Source organism: Lissotriton vulgaris, chromosome 2_1 (assembly GCF_964263255.1).
Source record: "Lissotriton vulgaris chromosome 2_1, aLisVul1.2, whole genome shotgun sequence".
NCBI classification, from domain to species: domain Eukaryota; kingdom Metazoa; phylum Chordata; class Amphibia; order Caudata; family Salamandridae; genus Lissotriton; species Lissotriton vulgaris.
In genome coordinates, this window is record NC_141687.1 from 1,984,092,591 (window position 1) to 1,984,109,590 (window position 17,000).

Below are 17,000 nucleotides of genomic sequence, written 5' to 3' on the forward strand. Positions count from 1 at the left end.
TCAGCCTTAAAAGCTACGAGTATATCAAGGTGCCTCACAGTTTCAATTCTTGTCCCACACCATTGAGCCAATTCCACAACTTATCCTGATGCACCCCAAGTTTCCAGGCCCTTCAGCGACAGTGCAACAAATTGGGAACTTAAGAGCTGCCATTGTGCAAATCTTGGTCAATCTTCTGGCATCTACTGGTGCCCTTTTGGCCCCAAGGGATCCACGGAGGCCTCCAGTTGTATTGCCACTGGCAAGTCTGCCCTCTGCGTTATTTGTACCCCCAAACGCTCCTCAGGTTCTGCTCCGACGTCAGAACCAACTTCGAATCTGACAGCGAAATTTACCCAGGTTTTCTTGGCAGAGGTGCCAGCTCTGATGCTGCTGGTGCTGGAGGAAGACCCTGTTCCTACAATATTATCCAACTCCAAGCTGAACTCATCTTGGCCCTGACTGAGGTCGCGTCCTGAAGACATGCCCAGCCATACATCAATCTGACTCTGTCAGAACCACGCCTTTTCCTCAAGTTTTAAGTTCCAAATGTCATCAGAGTCAATCAACGTTTGGAAATGATAATGTAGATAAGGGGGATTATTTTCCCCAACACTATCATGATGACAACCTGTACATGGACTTTCAGGAGGCGAGTCAGACATTTCCTCGGACCCTGGGCTATTAACGGATGGGAGTACATCCTTTGCTGTGGCAACGTGACGGGCAGGGACAGTCTTAGACTTACAGCTAACAACCATGGAAGTCAAAATAGATGTGTTACCTGAGATTTTGTAACCGGAACAGACCTCCTCTGAGCCTTAATTACCATTCAATTAAGCCCTCACAGACGCCCTAATAGGCACCTGGTCTAAGATGTTTTCCTGTCCACTGGTTTACAGGCAGATTGTCAGGCACCATAGGCCAGGTGACCCTGACTTCCTGACACAGCACCTTGCAACAGAAAGTCTGTTGGTTTAGGCTCCCACCAGCAGGGTCAACCCCAATTAATTTCCAACAACTCCCCTAGATAGAGAGTTGAAAAGATACAAAGCATTTTGCAAACAGGTATTGTCTGCCAGTCTAGCCCTTCGGTCAGTCAACCCCAGCTGTTTGGTGAATAGATACTATGCTTTTCGAGACATGGCTGGCAGGATCTTTCCAGGAGTCTCTGTGAAATTTCAGACTTGGCTCAGACCATCGAGGATGGTCAGGATGCATCCAAATATATCATCTGCTCTGAACTGGACAATATGGACAGTTTTGGCAAAATATTTGGCACTAGTGTACTGCTTCGGTGCCATGCCTGTTTGAGATCTACAGTGTTATCTGGTTACATGCAGGCCTCTTTGATGAATATGCCATTTGATGGTTCTCGCGTCCTTGGCAAAAATGCAGATTCAGCTTTGGAGCGCTTCAATGAAAGGCGAGCCACCGTGGGCTCCTTGGGTCTATCCTTTCTGCACAATTGTGTCTCTTTCAAGGCTGCTCCAGAGGTTTGGCACACCGACATAGCCAAGGCCCACCGCCTCGGTAAAGACATCTAAGCTCTTTTGGGTTCAATGTGGGGATCAGGCAGACAAGATCATCAGAGGCAGCAAACTTTCCAAGTTCCCACCCTTCAGTATCATCCCTCAAGCCCCTTTAGTTTGCCCTTAGTGGAGGTCGGATCAGAGATTTTCTACAAGGGTGGCAAAATAAAATATCCGACAGGTGGGTCTTTAATATAGTTCAATTAGGCTATGCTTGGTCATTCTTTTTCAACCTGCCGCAGCTTCCATCCACATGAGGCACAGGGTCAGACTGATTTGCATATAGCTATGTCTGAATTGGGGTGGCAGAGTGGGCTAAAGAACGGTGATGGATTAAACCCAGATCTTTTGACTGGGTGTGAGTGTTTGATTGATTCAGATGCTCCGTTCATCACCACCCCTTTTGTACCGTCCATCCACACCAAGGCATCTTTCAGAGGAACATCTGGCAATCTTTCACCAAGAAGCGCAAGCTCTTTTGGAAAAAGAAGCATTAGAGAGGGTTCATGCATTTTACAGAAGAACTGGCTGTTACTCTTTCTATTTTCGCATGCTGAAGAAGGACAGAGGCCTTTGTCCTATTTTATATCTCCACCCTCTGAACTCCTTCCGGCGAAGGACCAATTTAACATGCTCACTATGGCCCAGGTTCTGTCTGCCCTGGAGGGTGGCTTTTGACCTGCAGGACATATACTTAAACCTGCTTGTCCTGCAGTCTCACAGATGCTTCTTGGGATTGAAGGTGGGCCTAGAGCATTCTCAATTATCCATGCTTCCCTTTGGCCTCACTAGTGTCCCTTGGGTGTTCACAAAGGTTATGGCAGTGGTCGCAGCATACCTTCGGTAGTTATGGGTTCCAGTTCATCTCTACCTTGATGACTGGCTGTTGAAGGCAGAAATACTGCTGTCAGTTTCAGACCTACTTCAGGCAATGGTGAACCTCCTGACATTGCTGTGGTTTGTTCCTTGACAGAGGCTCCCTTTCTTTGGAGCCATCTCGGATATGGTGCAGTTTCAGACCTCCTTTACATCACAACAAGTCCAGGACAGGATCTCACTGAGAGTGGCTTTGAGGCTTCTGGGTCTCTTGACCTCCTGCATCCTGCTCAGTGACTATTCCAGGTTGCATATGCTGGCTCTGCAGTGGATCCTAATGTCTCAGTGAACCTGCACAATTGAAACCTGTTGGATTTCATCCAGGTTTCGGAGTAAACTGCTGCAGACCTGCTGTGGTCACTGCACAAAACTCCTCTCTGTACACCATACAGAGCTGACAGATATACCATTGCTGGGATGGGGAGGTCATCTTGGAAGGGTTGACATCAGAGTTCTTTGATCTCTGCCAATGGCCTATTTCAACATCAAACTGTTGGAGTAGTAGGCTACTTGTCTGGTGCTGAAAGCATTCTTACCATCCCTCAAAGGTAGGCTGCTTCAGGTTCTCACAGTCAAGACCATGCCATGTGCAACAAGCAAGGCACAGTGGAATCCCGGGTCCTGTTCACTTCTTCTGTGAAACTGGCTGGAGCATCAAGGCATATCCCTAATCGCGAACCTCCTTGCAGGATCTAGGAACGTTGGCCAGCATCGTAATTAGGCAGTCAGGATTGTCAACCAAAGGTTGGTCGAACCCACGGCAGTGTTGTCTGCCCGGAATAAGCCTCCTGGTGTCTTAGAGAATGTGACTTTTCCATGTGCCTGTCAGTGCTTGCTTCTTGGAACTCTCAAGTCAGATTTGAAAACCTTGCGAAAAACAAAAAAATGAGGCCCATGTGGGTGGATGGTAATGGCATCTCAACTCCAATGGGAAAGAAAGCATACTTAGAAACTTTGAAAAATGGCTATGGTCCCTGAAAAATACATCAGTCATATGTTGTGTACCAAGTCAGGCTCAGTTTGAGAACCAAATCCTATGACATTTTTGGAGCCCATAAATTGTGATCAGATATTTTGAGAACCCGTAAATAAAATGTTTTTTAAACAGGATTAAGGTGGGTTAATTTAAAAGCAAAAAGGCAAATTAAGTTGAGTTCCATAATTCTATCACAGTTAAACTGTTGATATTCCCTGTAAAAAGGCATTACATAACACCACATTTGTTATACATAGAAAAATGACATGAAACCACTGAGAGTTCGCCCGATAAGATAACAAAGAAAATCAAAATGTACCCATGGGCAAATTCTTACTAAAAATTAGCATTGATTTGGGGTGTTGTGTGGTGCCGGTGAGGATCGTAACTAGCCAACTTCAGAGGTTTGTAATTTATGTAGCACATCTTGCATGAAATCTGGTGGTTGCTATCATGCACACTCTAATTGTTTTTGTGCACCATTTTGAGAGGTAACTCTCATGCCAAGATTATGCTTCTGTACCAAACTCTAAAGGGCAGTTAGACTCTTTAAGGTCTGGCTGGACTCACACAGTTGTGGTTATGATATTTTTCTTTATCCTTTGAGTAATGGGAGGGTTATGCAGAGTCCCTGTAAGAGGGCGGTGCGTTTTTAAGAAAAGGGATTAGTTGGACGTCCTCCAAATCTAAAAACACAATGGTGGTAGATTAGGTCTATCAAAAGAGAGACAGCTGTAAGGTTGAGATTGGCAATGTCTGATACTTAGGCAGTCATTGGTTTCAGATTGATCAGAATATTGATGCTAGAGATGTGTCAGAATTATGAGCCCTATATTGTAAGAAGGCTGTAACAGGTATGTACTTTTCTGTTCCGGGTCTGATTGCAGGTGATGAACGTCCAGTGTACAGGGAATATCGAGTTCATGCCCCTCAGGGGCAGGCGTCGTCGAAGATCCGGGGATCCTCATCACTCCCCAAGTTCCATCTCTCTGCAGCCCCGGGCCATGTCAATCACTAACCTGGCATCATGGCGACAGGTTTCTCTTTGTTTTATGTTTAGCTATCCAGGTCTTTTCTCTGGCCTTATCTTTTCACTGCATCTTCTCCATTCCCAACTTCTATACCTCGTGCGTCCTTTATCTTTGTTTCTTTGCTGCAAAGGACACAGCTGAAAGACTGAGTAAAAAAGTTGCAATATACTAACAAATGGTTATTTGTAGAGTTTATTTCCTTAGATTTGTTTCCCATGACAAAATTGGCACAAGACTGTGATTGCTTCCTAAATAAAAGCATTACTACTATTTTATCTAAGAAGTGATTTTATGTGGATAACCAACACTACCCTGTCTGACCTCTTTAAGATACAAAACATCATACAGGGGGCTTGTTTAGTTTTGAAGGGTATTTGAGATATTTTTTGTGTGAATTCCAGTAGTCAAGACCAGAAATAAATTCTTCATGATTTTCCTTTTCATTTTGTGCTTCTAATGAATTGAATGCACATACGTTTCCTATATTTTGCCTTTAGAGTGGGATAGAAGTACCTACCAAATCATGAGTAGAGTCATATTTATGTCCTTAATAGAAATATGTTTAACGTCATTCAGCTAATCCTCAGTATCCTTACATGCTCTTATTCTTGCTTCTTTGGCACAGTGGACATCAAGATATACAGCAATGGTTCAAGCATTCCCTTTCTTCTTTTTTCTACGCACTTTTTTCCTGTTTAGCCACATTGGCAACTGGAGCTGTCTACTTAAGGCATTCCTTGGCACTGCAAAAGGGGTTGTCCTTCTTTCCTTCCTGGATTTTAAGCTTATGTAGCCACTATTGTTTTCCAAAGGGAAGAAAAATGTGTAATTACACAGCAGCTTGCATACTTTGTAGAGAATTAGTATGTCTTTGTGGAGCTTAAAAACCTGCCTGGGAGTACTAGAGTAGTTCCTTACAGGCTGCTGCTCCCTTTCACGTGTAGACATGCTTAGCATTTCCAAAATATCCTAGTCTGCTTTCTACTTAAAAACATCAAACATCTTCTAAAAATGTTTGTCAGTGCGCGTCACTTCAGCCTGTAAGCTTTGTCTCTCCACAGTGTTTACAAAGTACCAGATCCCTTCATCGGGGTGGGTTGAGATCCTCTATGAGTATTGTCTTGCTTATAGGAATTAGGACAAGAAGCCGAAGCCGAAGTCACTGATTCATACACAGTTCATCTTCTCATTCTTATGTTCACCTTTTTAATCCTTTACTTTTAAGAATAACGTTCATGTTGAAATTGTGTTACTCTGTTATCTTCATATTATAGATTCATGTTTCCTCCAGTAAAATGCATGCTAATTGAGACACTGGTGCAATTCTTTGCACAGATTACCCCCATTATGATGCCTCTGAGTACTTTGGCCTTCATCATGAACCGCAGCTCCAGTTCTCCCTACTCTATTGGGCATATAGTTATAAACAACTAAATAACATGGAGAGTCATCCTGCTTGGTGACTCATTGAAAACGACAGGAAGACTCTTTGATTAAGTTGTTCTGTGAATTATTGACCTAATTTGGGGGAGTTGAATACTGGTCATTGGGTCTTTAAGGCAGTTGTTCTCTGAAATACATCTCTTAAGCAGGTGCCACTGTTGAGGATCAAGGCTGTCCTCCAATATTCAGAATGACTGCACACAAAGTAGGAAAACCAGCGTTTGTCCCTCATTTATTTATCCCGGCTGGGATTAATAATTTTGATGGACTACCAGCCCCAGAACGCCTTGTAATATGCACCTGATTGTGATTTAGACAAGTGAAAATAAATGCGGGACGAACGCTGGTTTTCCTACTTTGTGTGCAGTCATTCTTAAAGCAGAGAAGCCTTCCAGAAAGGGCGGTGGCCTGAAACGCGTCAGGCTCTGCTGGCGCTGGACGCACAGGTCTCTTCTCCCAATTGGAGTGTGTCAACAAGGAGTGCGCCCTGCTTTTTGGGTAAAGTGTGAGACAGTATATATATATATATATATATATATATATATATATCTATATCGAACAAGAAACTCCACACAACCTCCAGCATGCGATCAGCAACACCGGCGAAGAAGGAGACGAACCACCAGACTCAGGTTGAATATTTATTTCACCTTTAAAAACAGCTACGCGCTTCGGGCAAGGTAGCCCTTGTTCACACTGTCAATGTCAGTAAAACAAACCACTTTTTTTATTGCATTTGTGAGACACCACCTCACCATTGTATCATCAATCACATGATCATAGAAAACAAAGACATTCGCATTTGTAGTTCTTTAAAGTTATCTTTCGGAATAATTCTCGATGAAAGCAAATTAAATGCAAAATAAAAAGCTTTAGTATATATGTAAATTTATAAGAAACAATCATTTGTAACTATAATTTCATATATATATATATATATATATATCTATCTATCTATCTATCTATCTATCTATCTATCTATCTATCTATCTATCTATCTATCTATCTATCTATCTATCTATCTATCTATCTATCTATCTATCTATCTATCTATCTATCTATCTATCTATCTATCTATATATATATATATATATATATATATATATATATATATACACTAGCTGCCTGCCCCGACGTTGTCCGGGGATGAAATAGAATCTCTGCAATGGTTGTAATAGGCAAGCCAAATGTATTTCAAAACTTGCCTGTGCGTCTGCTCAGAAGCCCTCATTCGATACCGCTGAAGGTGAGCGTGTGCTCTTCTGTTTGTTGTCCTTGCCGCAATATGCGAACGTGTGTGTCCGCTCCAGGCGACGCGGCAGCCGCAAATGATTTTGTCCGCTGTAGCGCCACTTAGACGCACCACATGACGTCAACGTCCAGCAATGCCAAATGCAACTCTCGCTTCTAATGGCAAATGCAACTTCCGCTTCTCGCAAGCGGTGGAATCCATGCTTGTTTTGAGGAATGCTGCACCCATCTCTGTATGCACACGCCGATAATCGCTCTATGCACACAACCCCAGCACAATGCTTCTCGCAAGCGGTATAATTCAGCAGGGTTGGGTTTTGACAAATGCCGTGCCCATCGCAAGCGGTATAATTCAGCAGGGTTGGCTTTTGGCAGGGTTGGGTTTTGACGAATGTCGCGCCCTTCGCAACCGGTATAATTCAGCAGGGTTGGGTTTAGACGAATGCCGCGCCCATCGCTTTATGCACACGCCCCCAGCACAACGCACATGCCCACAACGGACTACTTTTTCCCAAACGTTCTTTTTCCCTTTTAATGTATATGTTGGGCTGGTGTATAGCCTATGTCCATCTGCTGATACTCTCCTTTCCCAACACTGTATAGGGTGTTCCGGTTGGCGCTGTGGTTCCTGAGCTTACCCGCTCAAAAGTTTGGGCTCTCTCTTTATAATATTAGTATGGACATATCCATCATGCCAAGGGACCCCTTACAGAGGTATAGCAGGGAGAATTGCCCACTAAGTGGGGCGAATCGAATCATATTCACTTCCAATAAATATGCACCTTTAAGAGACCTAAAGGCCTTTGATTGCCTACCCTCAGCTGTATCACCTCATACAGGCCATAATGATGAAGATCGTAATAGGCTTGAAGTACCCCTGTATAACCCTGTAACGGTAAATCCACTTGCAACTGAGTAAAGGGCTGATGTCACTGTCCAATCCTCCACAGTATTTATGCACCGTAGTTCTCAGGATCTGACACCTAGCACAGAGTTAACAAACAATATTTTAACAAATAATATTTATCATACTCTGCTTTCCTGGAACATTGCTCATTACAAAAATAATAAAGATAATAATGAGTGGTATAACATAGTCTCAAGCCATCAAATTCTATGCCTTCAAGAGACATGGGAATTGGATCCAATTTTTGAAAACGGGTATCGATGTTTTCATACACCAGCCCTTCCATCTACAAAAGGGCGAGCACAAGTGGGTTTGCTGACTTTTATATCCAATTCTTTTTCATGTAAAGTGTTATGCGTTATTAATAAAAACGCTGTTCTTCCATATTATTCTATTAGACAGTAATTACAGTTTAAACTAGATGATAATAAACCTTTATAATAACTTTGCAACCCCGTATGAGGTTGCAAAGGAGCTTGAAGAAACACTAGAGGACATAATATTTTCACAAGCAAAACCAGTTTATTTCATATGGGCAGGTGATTTTAATATAGCTAAATGTACGAAGGAAGATTATAGATTATGTCAACAAATGATAAAACGGGAGAAATCATAAAATCATTTTGTGCATACCGCTTACGGAAACGCCTTAAATAATCTACTAATTGTTTGGCAGCTGGAGATTAGGACACAGAGATCCCATATTAATGGTCAAACAATCCCAACTTGTTATAGGGGGTGGTCACCTCAGCTATGGACTACATAATAACATCCAGTAGTTACGAGAATAATTCAGTGGAAATAAATATCAGGATGACGTAGCACAGTGACCATGCTAATATCTCCATAATGCTGCCACGGAAAGATCACCGCATAAATAAAAAAAGTGCTATAACCCTAAAGCCCATTTTAGCCAGAATAAATGGCTACTCTTTAAAGTAGAACAAAATCGATGAAAATCTCCTTTTCATTCGAGTTATTCAGACGAATTTTAACCAGGTCCTGTCCTGTCCAAATCTTTTAATAAACTTCAAGTAGTTAAAGCATTTACTTGGCTTTAGACAGTATTAAGATACAATTAACTTGCTCGAGTAGCGCAACGAGCCAGCAACACAACCACTGGTTTGATAAAATCTGCTCAAAAGCTTCTGTAAATCTTCGTAATGCCTTCAAGTCGAAACCAAGGGATAAACTACACATAAAAAATCTGAGAGGAATTTATAAAAGATCGATAGCAGAGCGGATATAAGAACTGAGATCTGAAGCTTGGGAGAAACTAAGGATAGTGGCTAATGCTAATGACACCAACGCATTCTGGGAAGTAGTCAACCTTCCATTCTTACAAGAGTAAGGTGGCCCTTCCAGAGATGTTTTCATAGATAAAAACACGTGGATAAACGTCTTCACAAAAAAAATATTCCAAAGGCATTATAGAAGTAGTAGTGAAGAACCCGAGGATAGCCCAAGAGTTACCCCACCTTTATCCTTTACTATGGACCAGATGGGGTGATTGTTGATATATTTTTAAATAACTGAGACTTCTGGGTCACCTTACTCATGGCAGTGTTCAATTCTATTGGCAAATACAGGCCCTCCTTTGCCCTTGAAACAGTCTATTATTGTACCGATTTATAAAAAAGGAGATGGTTCTGATCCTGCAAATTATTGGACAATAACGCTAATTGATAGCACGGCCAAGTTAATAGGTCATCTATTACTAAACAGAATGGAAGATTGGGTAGCTGAGAAGGGAATCCTTGCGGATGTACAATATGGATTCAGGAAAGGTAGAGGGACTGTGGACCAATGTCGGAACTTGGCCTTTTTAGCTCCAAAGTACACACAGGCCAAGTAAGAGAACCTATAGATGGCATTTATGGACCTCTCATCTGGTTTTGATTGTGTCAACCATAGCAAGCTGGGCACATTATGGATCAAATGGGGTGGAGGAACCAATAATTTGTTTTATTAGACAGTTGTATGCTGGTGCTGCTGCGAAGGTTCGCCATGGTAGGCATGGTGAATGTACCAGCCCTTTAATATTACAAATGGCATAAGGCCGGGCTGTGTGCTCGTGCCCTTCCTGTTTGCATTGTATACTGCTAAATTAAATGACCACCTGGTAGAAAAGGTAATAGACACCCCAAAAGCTAGTGCTGCACCATTACCCATTCTGCTCTATGCAGATGATGCAGTCCTTTTGGCAAGAACACCTTTAGCCCTACAAATTTGCATTACCAATTATGTGTCTTTTATGGAAAATCTTGATCTACATGTCAACAAAACGATGTCCTTCATAATGTGTGTTGGAAAAAGTAAAAATAAAGGAATTTATGCTAATGAAGATAGGAAAGTTACATTGTAGACAATGTTTCATATTTAGGCATTGTCTTTGACATTAACCTAAATTAGAATATGATGGTGAATTAAAGGGCCACTCAGATGAACAAAAGTATAGCAGCACTTTTTAGGTTTGCGACGACTTTGGGCAACAACAAAAAATACCAGAGATCATTAAAAAATTTATCTGGCAAAAACCGTTTCAGTGGCAACGTATGGGGCAGCTAAATGGGGCAGCTATATGGGGCCTAGCCAATGTCGATAACCTATAAAAATAGGGGACAGGTTTGCTACAAGGTTATTGTCCTTTGCAAAGACATGCACAAATGCGTTTACTCATAAAGAACTAGGCCTACCCTACATGACTAATGCAATCAAACTGGCCCCTTTGTTGCTCTGGTTGTTAATATGGAAATGGAAGACGGTACAAACAAGTCAATGCATCCTAAATGATATTATGAAACTGGATTATGGATCTAAAATGTCATGGATATATTATATAAAGAGCATTCTTGGCTCATTAGGGCTAAGGGTCCTCCTCTATACTGTACCCGTACAGTGTGAAACCTTCTTGAAGGTGAAGCTTACTAATTCTTTTCTAGAAAAATGCTCACACGAAAGATGGAATAGAAACAAAGATAAAGCCACAGTAATTGTATACAATAACAGACCTTCTTTCTTTTGTAGGTAATAACCGCTATCAATATATTCTAAGGAGATTTCGTTTAGGTTATATAACACTTATTTTGGGCTATCCTGCAAACGTGTTCTCTCAGAATCAATTGGAACGCTGCCCGTGTGATTCGTGTTCGAAACAATCAATTGTTCATATATTATATTTTTGTCGTTTTTATGAAAAGGAGAGAAAAAGATTTATTATTCCACTAATTTTGGTTGCGTAATTACATCACCACATTGACTGTTATGTTAGAACTGGAGACACTGTACGTATGCTTTGTGACAGCCTCCTTTTTATACACAGCCTTAGAAATTCATAGTTTAGCAAACATGTGACTACATTTTAATCTGTGTATAATAAACTTAGGAAAATTAGATCTCATGGTGCAATAATATAAATGAATTATCTAGATGAAATATGCTGCTATCAGGATTTTATGGAACATTTTTTATGAATGAATGTTTTTTAAATTAATTTATTGAAATGTTTGTTATTCCGTGTTTATTTCACATTTAAAATCAAATGCATAAAAAGTATAAAGTGTTGATTGATTGAGGTATCGTGTGCACAGACTCCAGTGGAACCCCAAAGGTTGGCAGAGTAAAAGGTAGATCGCACCTTACTCTGTATTTGTGGTATTGTGGGTGAGCAGTAAGGCTTTATCAGAAGGTGGTGCTAAGCATGTATTGTACACACTCAGGCAGGAAATGATGTCACACACTCAAAGACTGAACTCCAACCAATTTGTTTGTATAAAAATATTATTTAGTTATTTTATTTCTAGAACCAAGCCAGGCCTGGTGCAGGTAAGCGAAATAATACTTTTGCAGGCATAATGCAGTTCAATACAATTGGGATGCAGTTGGTTTGTTCACAGGTAAGTCAACAGTCCAAATTACTTTGAGGTAACTATTGTGATTACTTATTACTTTGCAGATTACTTTTTAAGTTACTTTTTCTATTCAATGTGATATGCCTAGATATCACACTGGGACATTTCCTAGAGAAAAGGTAAGTAATTCAGTTTTTTTCATTTGCAGTTTTCCAAGGTTTCATACAAACCAACCAGGGTTCCCCCGGGGTCAAAGATGCACTCTCAAAGCACCCTCAGCAGCACTAGGTCGGACGGGTGCAGAGTGCTGAGGCAATGTTATCCAGTGGGGTATAGGCATCCTCCGGTTGGTGGCTGCTCACAAGCGGGCCACAATGTTGTGGGAGCAAAGCTCCTTCTCTTAATCGCAGGGGAAAGTGGGATCCGGTTTAGCACACAAGATGCACTTACAGTGGCGGCCGGGTGCAGGGTGCTGTTTGGGCGTCGGGTTCCTTGTTGTTTTCAGTGGGAGTTGACGGTTTTGGATTGTGGCTGCAGACTCGGTCCAGGAAGACTTCTGGGTGGAGCCAACAGCAGAGCAGGTAAGTTGGAGTGCTCGGGGACGTAGGTGCACCTCTGGTTCTCTTCTCCAGGGTGGCTGAATACAGACATGTCTTTTGAGTTCACCTTATTGGGCCACTCGCGGTTGGGGAGGGTCTCCGTGAAGAGTCTGCAGGCAACGTCTGGGAGTCGTGGAGGGGTCAACCCACGGTGGACTCTGGAGTGCTGGGGAAACTCGCTGGGACCGGTGGGCCACCCGGATTCGGGCCGCAGGCATTGGGTGCAGTGGTGGTTCCAGGTGTCGGTTTACTTTGTCCTCAGCAGGCTCAGAATGTGTCTTTGGAGTTTCTTTTGAACAGAGCTGTTGTTCACAGGAGGTACGGTCTTTGTTGAAGGCAGTCAGTCCTTTCAGGGGTTCTGGAGGTCACTGGCTGCAGGACAAGGTGACTTTTGGCGCAGGATCTCTGGAAACTGCAGACAGTCCGGTAGGGCTGGGGCCAAGTCAGTTCTTTTCTGCAGTCTCCTCTGCTGGGCTTCTTCTTTTGTCCTTCTTCTAGGGTTGTGCGAATCTGTCTTCTTGGTTCACAGTTGCCCCCTAGGTATTTAGGGGGTGTTTTAGGGGTCTCGAGGTCAGTAGCCAATGGGTTACTGACCTTAGGGTGACTACACCCTTGTTGTGTCCACTCCGATAGCAGGAGAGGTTGGGGGTTGCGTTACAAAGGCGGCAGTGCCTTTGAAGCTCCCCTGCCACATATAGCTCTTCCTGGCCTGGGGGAGGTGTGACCACTTCTGCACAGGAAAGGCTTTGTTTCTGGGCTCATGGAGCAAAGGCTCCCCACAGGGGTCTAGAAACATGTCTTGTGGTGGCAGGCTAGTGTTTACCTGTCAGGGAGCCCTCTGAGATGCCCTCTGAGTGCATTCTATAATAAATGCCACACTGGCATCAGTGTGGGTTTATTATGCTGAGAAGTTTGATACTAAACTTCCCAGAAATCAGTAAAGTCATTATGATGCTGTGGAATTCGGAATGACAAACTCCCAGACCATATACTCTATATGGCTTTACTGCACTTACAATGTCTAAGAATGGACTTAGACACTGTAGTGTTACCGGGCTTATGCACCTGTACCCTCACCAGTGGCATAGTGCGCCCACCTAGGTTGGTGTCTGCCCTATGCCATAGATAGTCAGTTGTAGGCATGGCACCCAGGGATGTGTGGCATGTCGCCTCTTCACTTTTCTCTGCACCAAAACACGCAAACTGCAATGTCAGTGTGTGTATGTTAATATACAGGACCTCTAAGGGTGGCACAATATGTGCTGCAGTCCTGAGAGGCCTTCCCTGGTCACAGTGCCTTTTGGTCCCCATGGTACCTTTTACAAGTGACTTACACGTGGCCACGCAGGTGCCAATTTGGGGTACAAAGGTTCAGGTTTGGGAAAGAACACTGACAGAGACCCAGGGCACATCAAGTCAAAGTGCATCAGAAATCTGGCATAAAGTGGGGGGTGGGGCGTTACTGCAACAGAAACCCAGCTACCTACCATTCCCAAATGGAAATCTGTTTTTTTCTTTTTAAAGCAGCCTGTGACCATAAAGGGACCAGTGCTTCACTAAGAAAAATCTTGTTTTGGAAAACATCAGGAGAGGCAGACAGTGGCTGCTACCACAAGTCTGCTGACATAGTTGACAAAGGGGAAGATGGTCCAAGGGGACAACTTCCTCTTTGCTAACCAGTTACCACCCAACTTGGGGTCAGTAACTCCTCAACCACAATTGTAGTCCTAAACATAAACATTTAGCATTATTTAACCTCACCTCACCTGTGGGTTTGCAGGCAAGGTGATATTCTACAGCAAATAGTGTCTCTTTCATCTTTATTGATCAGTGAACCTATTCTTCGCGCAAAGCCCTTGGACCTCACTAGCTACTAGCTATCAAGGAACACCATTTTCTTTGGCCTTAGCAGATTTTGATATCAGACAGAAGAGCATTCCTCTTTCATAGCCTGTGCCCAGCAAAGTAAAACAACTGTACATAACTTTGCTTCTGAGAGAGGTTGCAAAGTTTTAGCTTAGTTCCATGAAAATTTCCCCTGACCCAGAGAAACATAAGTTAATTTACTTTGTATTATTAATATTGGACAATGTGTCATCAGTATTCTCACTGTTCTACCAGTTTACCAGTGGGTAGAATGTGTTCCTTCTGCTGCAGATCATAGTATCTAGCCAATAGTGCACTAGCAGTCTGCCATCAACCTGCAAATTGCGTACTTTTTGGTATTTGTCTGCCAAAGTCTTAATAAATTTGCTCCATGGCATGAGTTGTTACCATACCGACATCTTCTTGCATGAACCTGACTGCCTAGTTTCTTACATCTTGGCAATGGTCATTACCCATCCAAAGGCGGAGTTACTGCCAAATAATTCTTGTCTTTCCTAAATTGGTTGCTAGCCTAATTCATGCACAAAGAAACAGTTTGTGGAGCTGTTCTTAAATAGGAAATAAGAGGGTATTCTATTCTAAACACTTTGTCGACTGAAACAGTCGCTAATATGGAAACTGGTATCCACAACTGATTGGTGGATATCTGCATGCAGGTTGCCCTATCAACCTAGCTACGTAGATGGGACCACAGCTCATTTAGACCCAAAATCCACATTCCGGAGATAAGGTCTTACATTTTGACTATTGTTCTCTGGAACCAAAGGTCACCTTTCTTTATAGGGTTAAGGGAATCTGGGTTTCGTACCAGAAGGCCAATCTTACCTTGCACTTCACCGTAACAAAACATAAAATTAGGGTGTCTTATGGCCTCTTCCTACTAAGATGCACACATTTAGTTACCATAGATATGCTTCACCCCTCTCCTCTATATCCTATATTACATTTGTTTTCTTAGAAGCTGCCCTTCAATATAATGTTCCCTTCAAAAGAGAAACTGACAAGCTGCCTTGGGAATTTCTAAATTCAGTCATATATTTATGAATCTCTCTTAGAAGAGAGGTCGCTAAAATGCCTGATACAAAGGTCGAAAAGGGTTCACCTACGTTTTTTCTGCTTTTTATTTCAAGTAATGAAGCAAGTCTCTGGAAGCAGGTGGAGGCCTTGTATAACATTATTGTCATATGTGAAGCACATGTATGAGCCTCCTAGAGTTCCCTCTAGCACATCCCTTTGGTCTTGTCAACAGTTGTTTTAAAGCTTTGTAGATGAAACAACAAGGGATTTTGTGTGACTCTTTATAGATTACTCGTTTCTGAGACCAAAGTGTCACAGAGACCTGGAAGTGATACACAATGTTGTTTTTGCTTATTGCTCCTTTACCCCACCTTGGTGTGTGTTTAGAGTATGGGAGAGGTCCAGGTCCTTATCACCTTATGGAGTTAAAGAGGACACCGAATGTAGAGCTTTTTGCGGGCTTTAAAGGGATTGTTGTACTACAACTTTTCCCTAAATTGTGGTGTGAGCACAGCTGAAAGAGACACGTTAGTGATAGATTCCTTACCTTAGAATATCCCCCGGCGTCAGACTGGATCCGAACGTTTTCTTCAGCAGTACCCCTGCGTGTCGGTAGGCGTTGTCGTACGGCTCTGCGTACGTCATTGGTGTCGTAGTCGTCGATATGACGTCGCTGGAGCTACATAGACGCTCCCACGTGCGCTGACATCAGGTCTGTTCTTTTTTTTTTTCTCACACCAGCAAGCGCAGATCCGGAGAGAGGGGTACCCCCAGTCATTTTTTGACTGAGTTTTTGGGGACTTTTGTCTCTGTGTTTTGAGCACTTACACTCTAGGTGCATAGGGATGGCCGTTTTTAATTTTGCGCAGCCTGTCCCTGCCCGATGTCGGTGACGACCCGCTCCGCAAGTGTCTCCGCTGCCTGGGACGCTACTACGACTCCAAGTTGTGCCCCCACTGCCAGGCCATGGCTCTGAAAAATTTGCGGGAGCGCTCCCGAAAGTGGGTAGAGGACCAGGAGTCGGCTCTGTGCCGTTCCAGGTCCCGGTTCCGGGGGAGGTTGAGGTACCGGCCGCGGAGCTATCACCACCATTTGAAGTCGTGGCACTTGGAGTCAGGTAAGGTGAAGTGTAGGAAGTCGAAGAAGAGCTGTCGCTCTTCGCCTTCCCCTAGCCGGTCGCATGGCACGGATGAGGGTGTGGGTGACGCCGCCCCTACGGCTCCGGCGGAGCCTCCGCAATTGCTGATGGCCTACCCGTCCTTTCCGGGTCCATCAGTGACTCAGGCCAAGCTGCAGGAGTTTGTGTCAACTATTGCACGTGTCTTCGGACCATCTGGCCCCGCCGGTGCACCTTAGGGCCTCGTGGGCCCGACTGAGGGTCCTCGTTCTTCGACGTCGCCGGCTCCGGCCCAGACAATGTCGACGACTTCGGTGTCGACACCGAGAGAACCCCATGGATCCATGCATGAATCCCTGTCCATGCCAGCTGGCCCGGTACGACCTCCATCGACATCAATAGTGCTGCTCTGGCTTCCTTCCCGACGTGGAGACGGTGCCGGAAGGGTGTCGACCGATGCCTATTCCGGCACCCTTTGGAAATGTCTTTCCCTTTCCTCACCCACCTCATGTTCCACCTGTTTGGCAGGCTGTG

The 17,000-nt window shown here is 43.5% G+C and overlaps 1 protein-coding gene across 9 annotated transcripts in view; it reads left to right on the forward strand.

Moving 5' to 3' along the window:
• PPIP5K1 (diphosphoinositol pentakisphosphate kinase 1) overlaps positions 1 to 17,000 on the forward strand; it is a 1,319,084-nt gene that overhangs the window by 1,012,083 nt on the left and 290,001 nt on the right. For 6 of the 9 annotated variants that reach the window (XM_086958191.1, XM_086958195.1, XM_086958196.1 and 3 more), the window contains one exon: positions 4,251 to 4,400. The exons of the other annotated variants lie outside the window; for them this stretch is intronic. In XM_086958191.1, the coding sequence (XP_086814317.1) occupies positions 4,251 to 4,400 (150 nt within the window). The remainder of the gene's footprint in view (positions 1 to 4,250; positions 4,401 to 17,000) is intronic. 9 annotated transcript variants of the gene reach the window in all.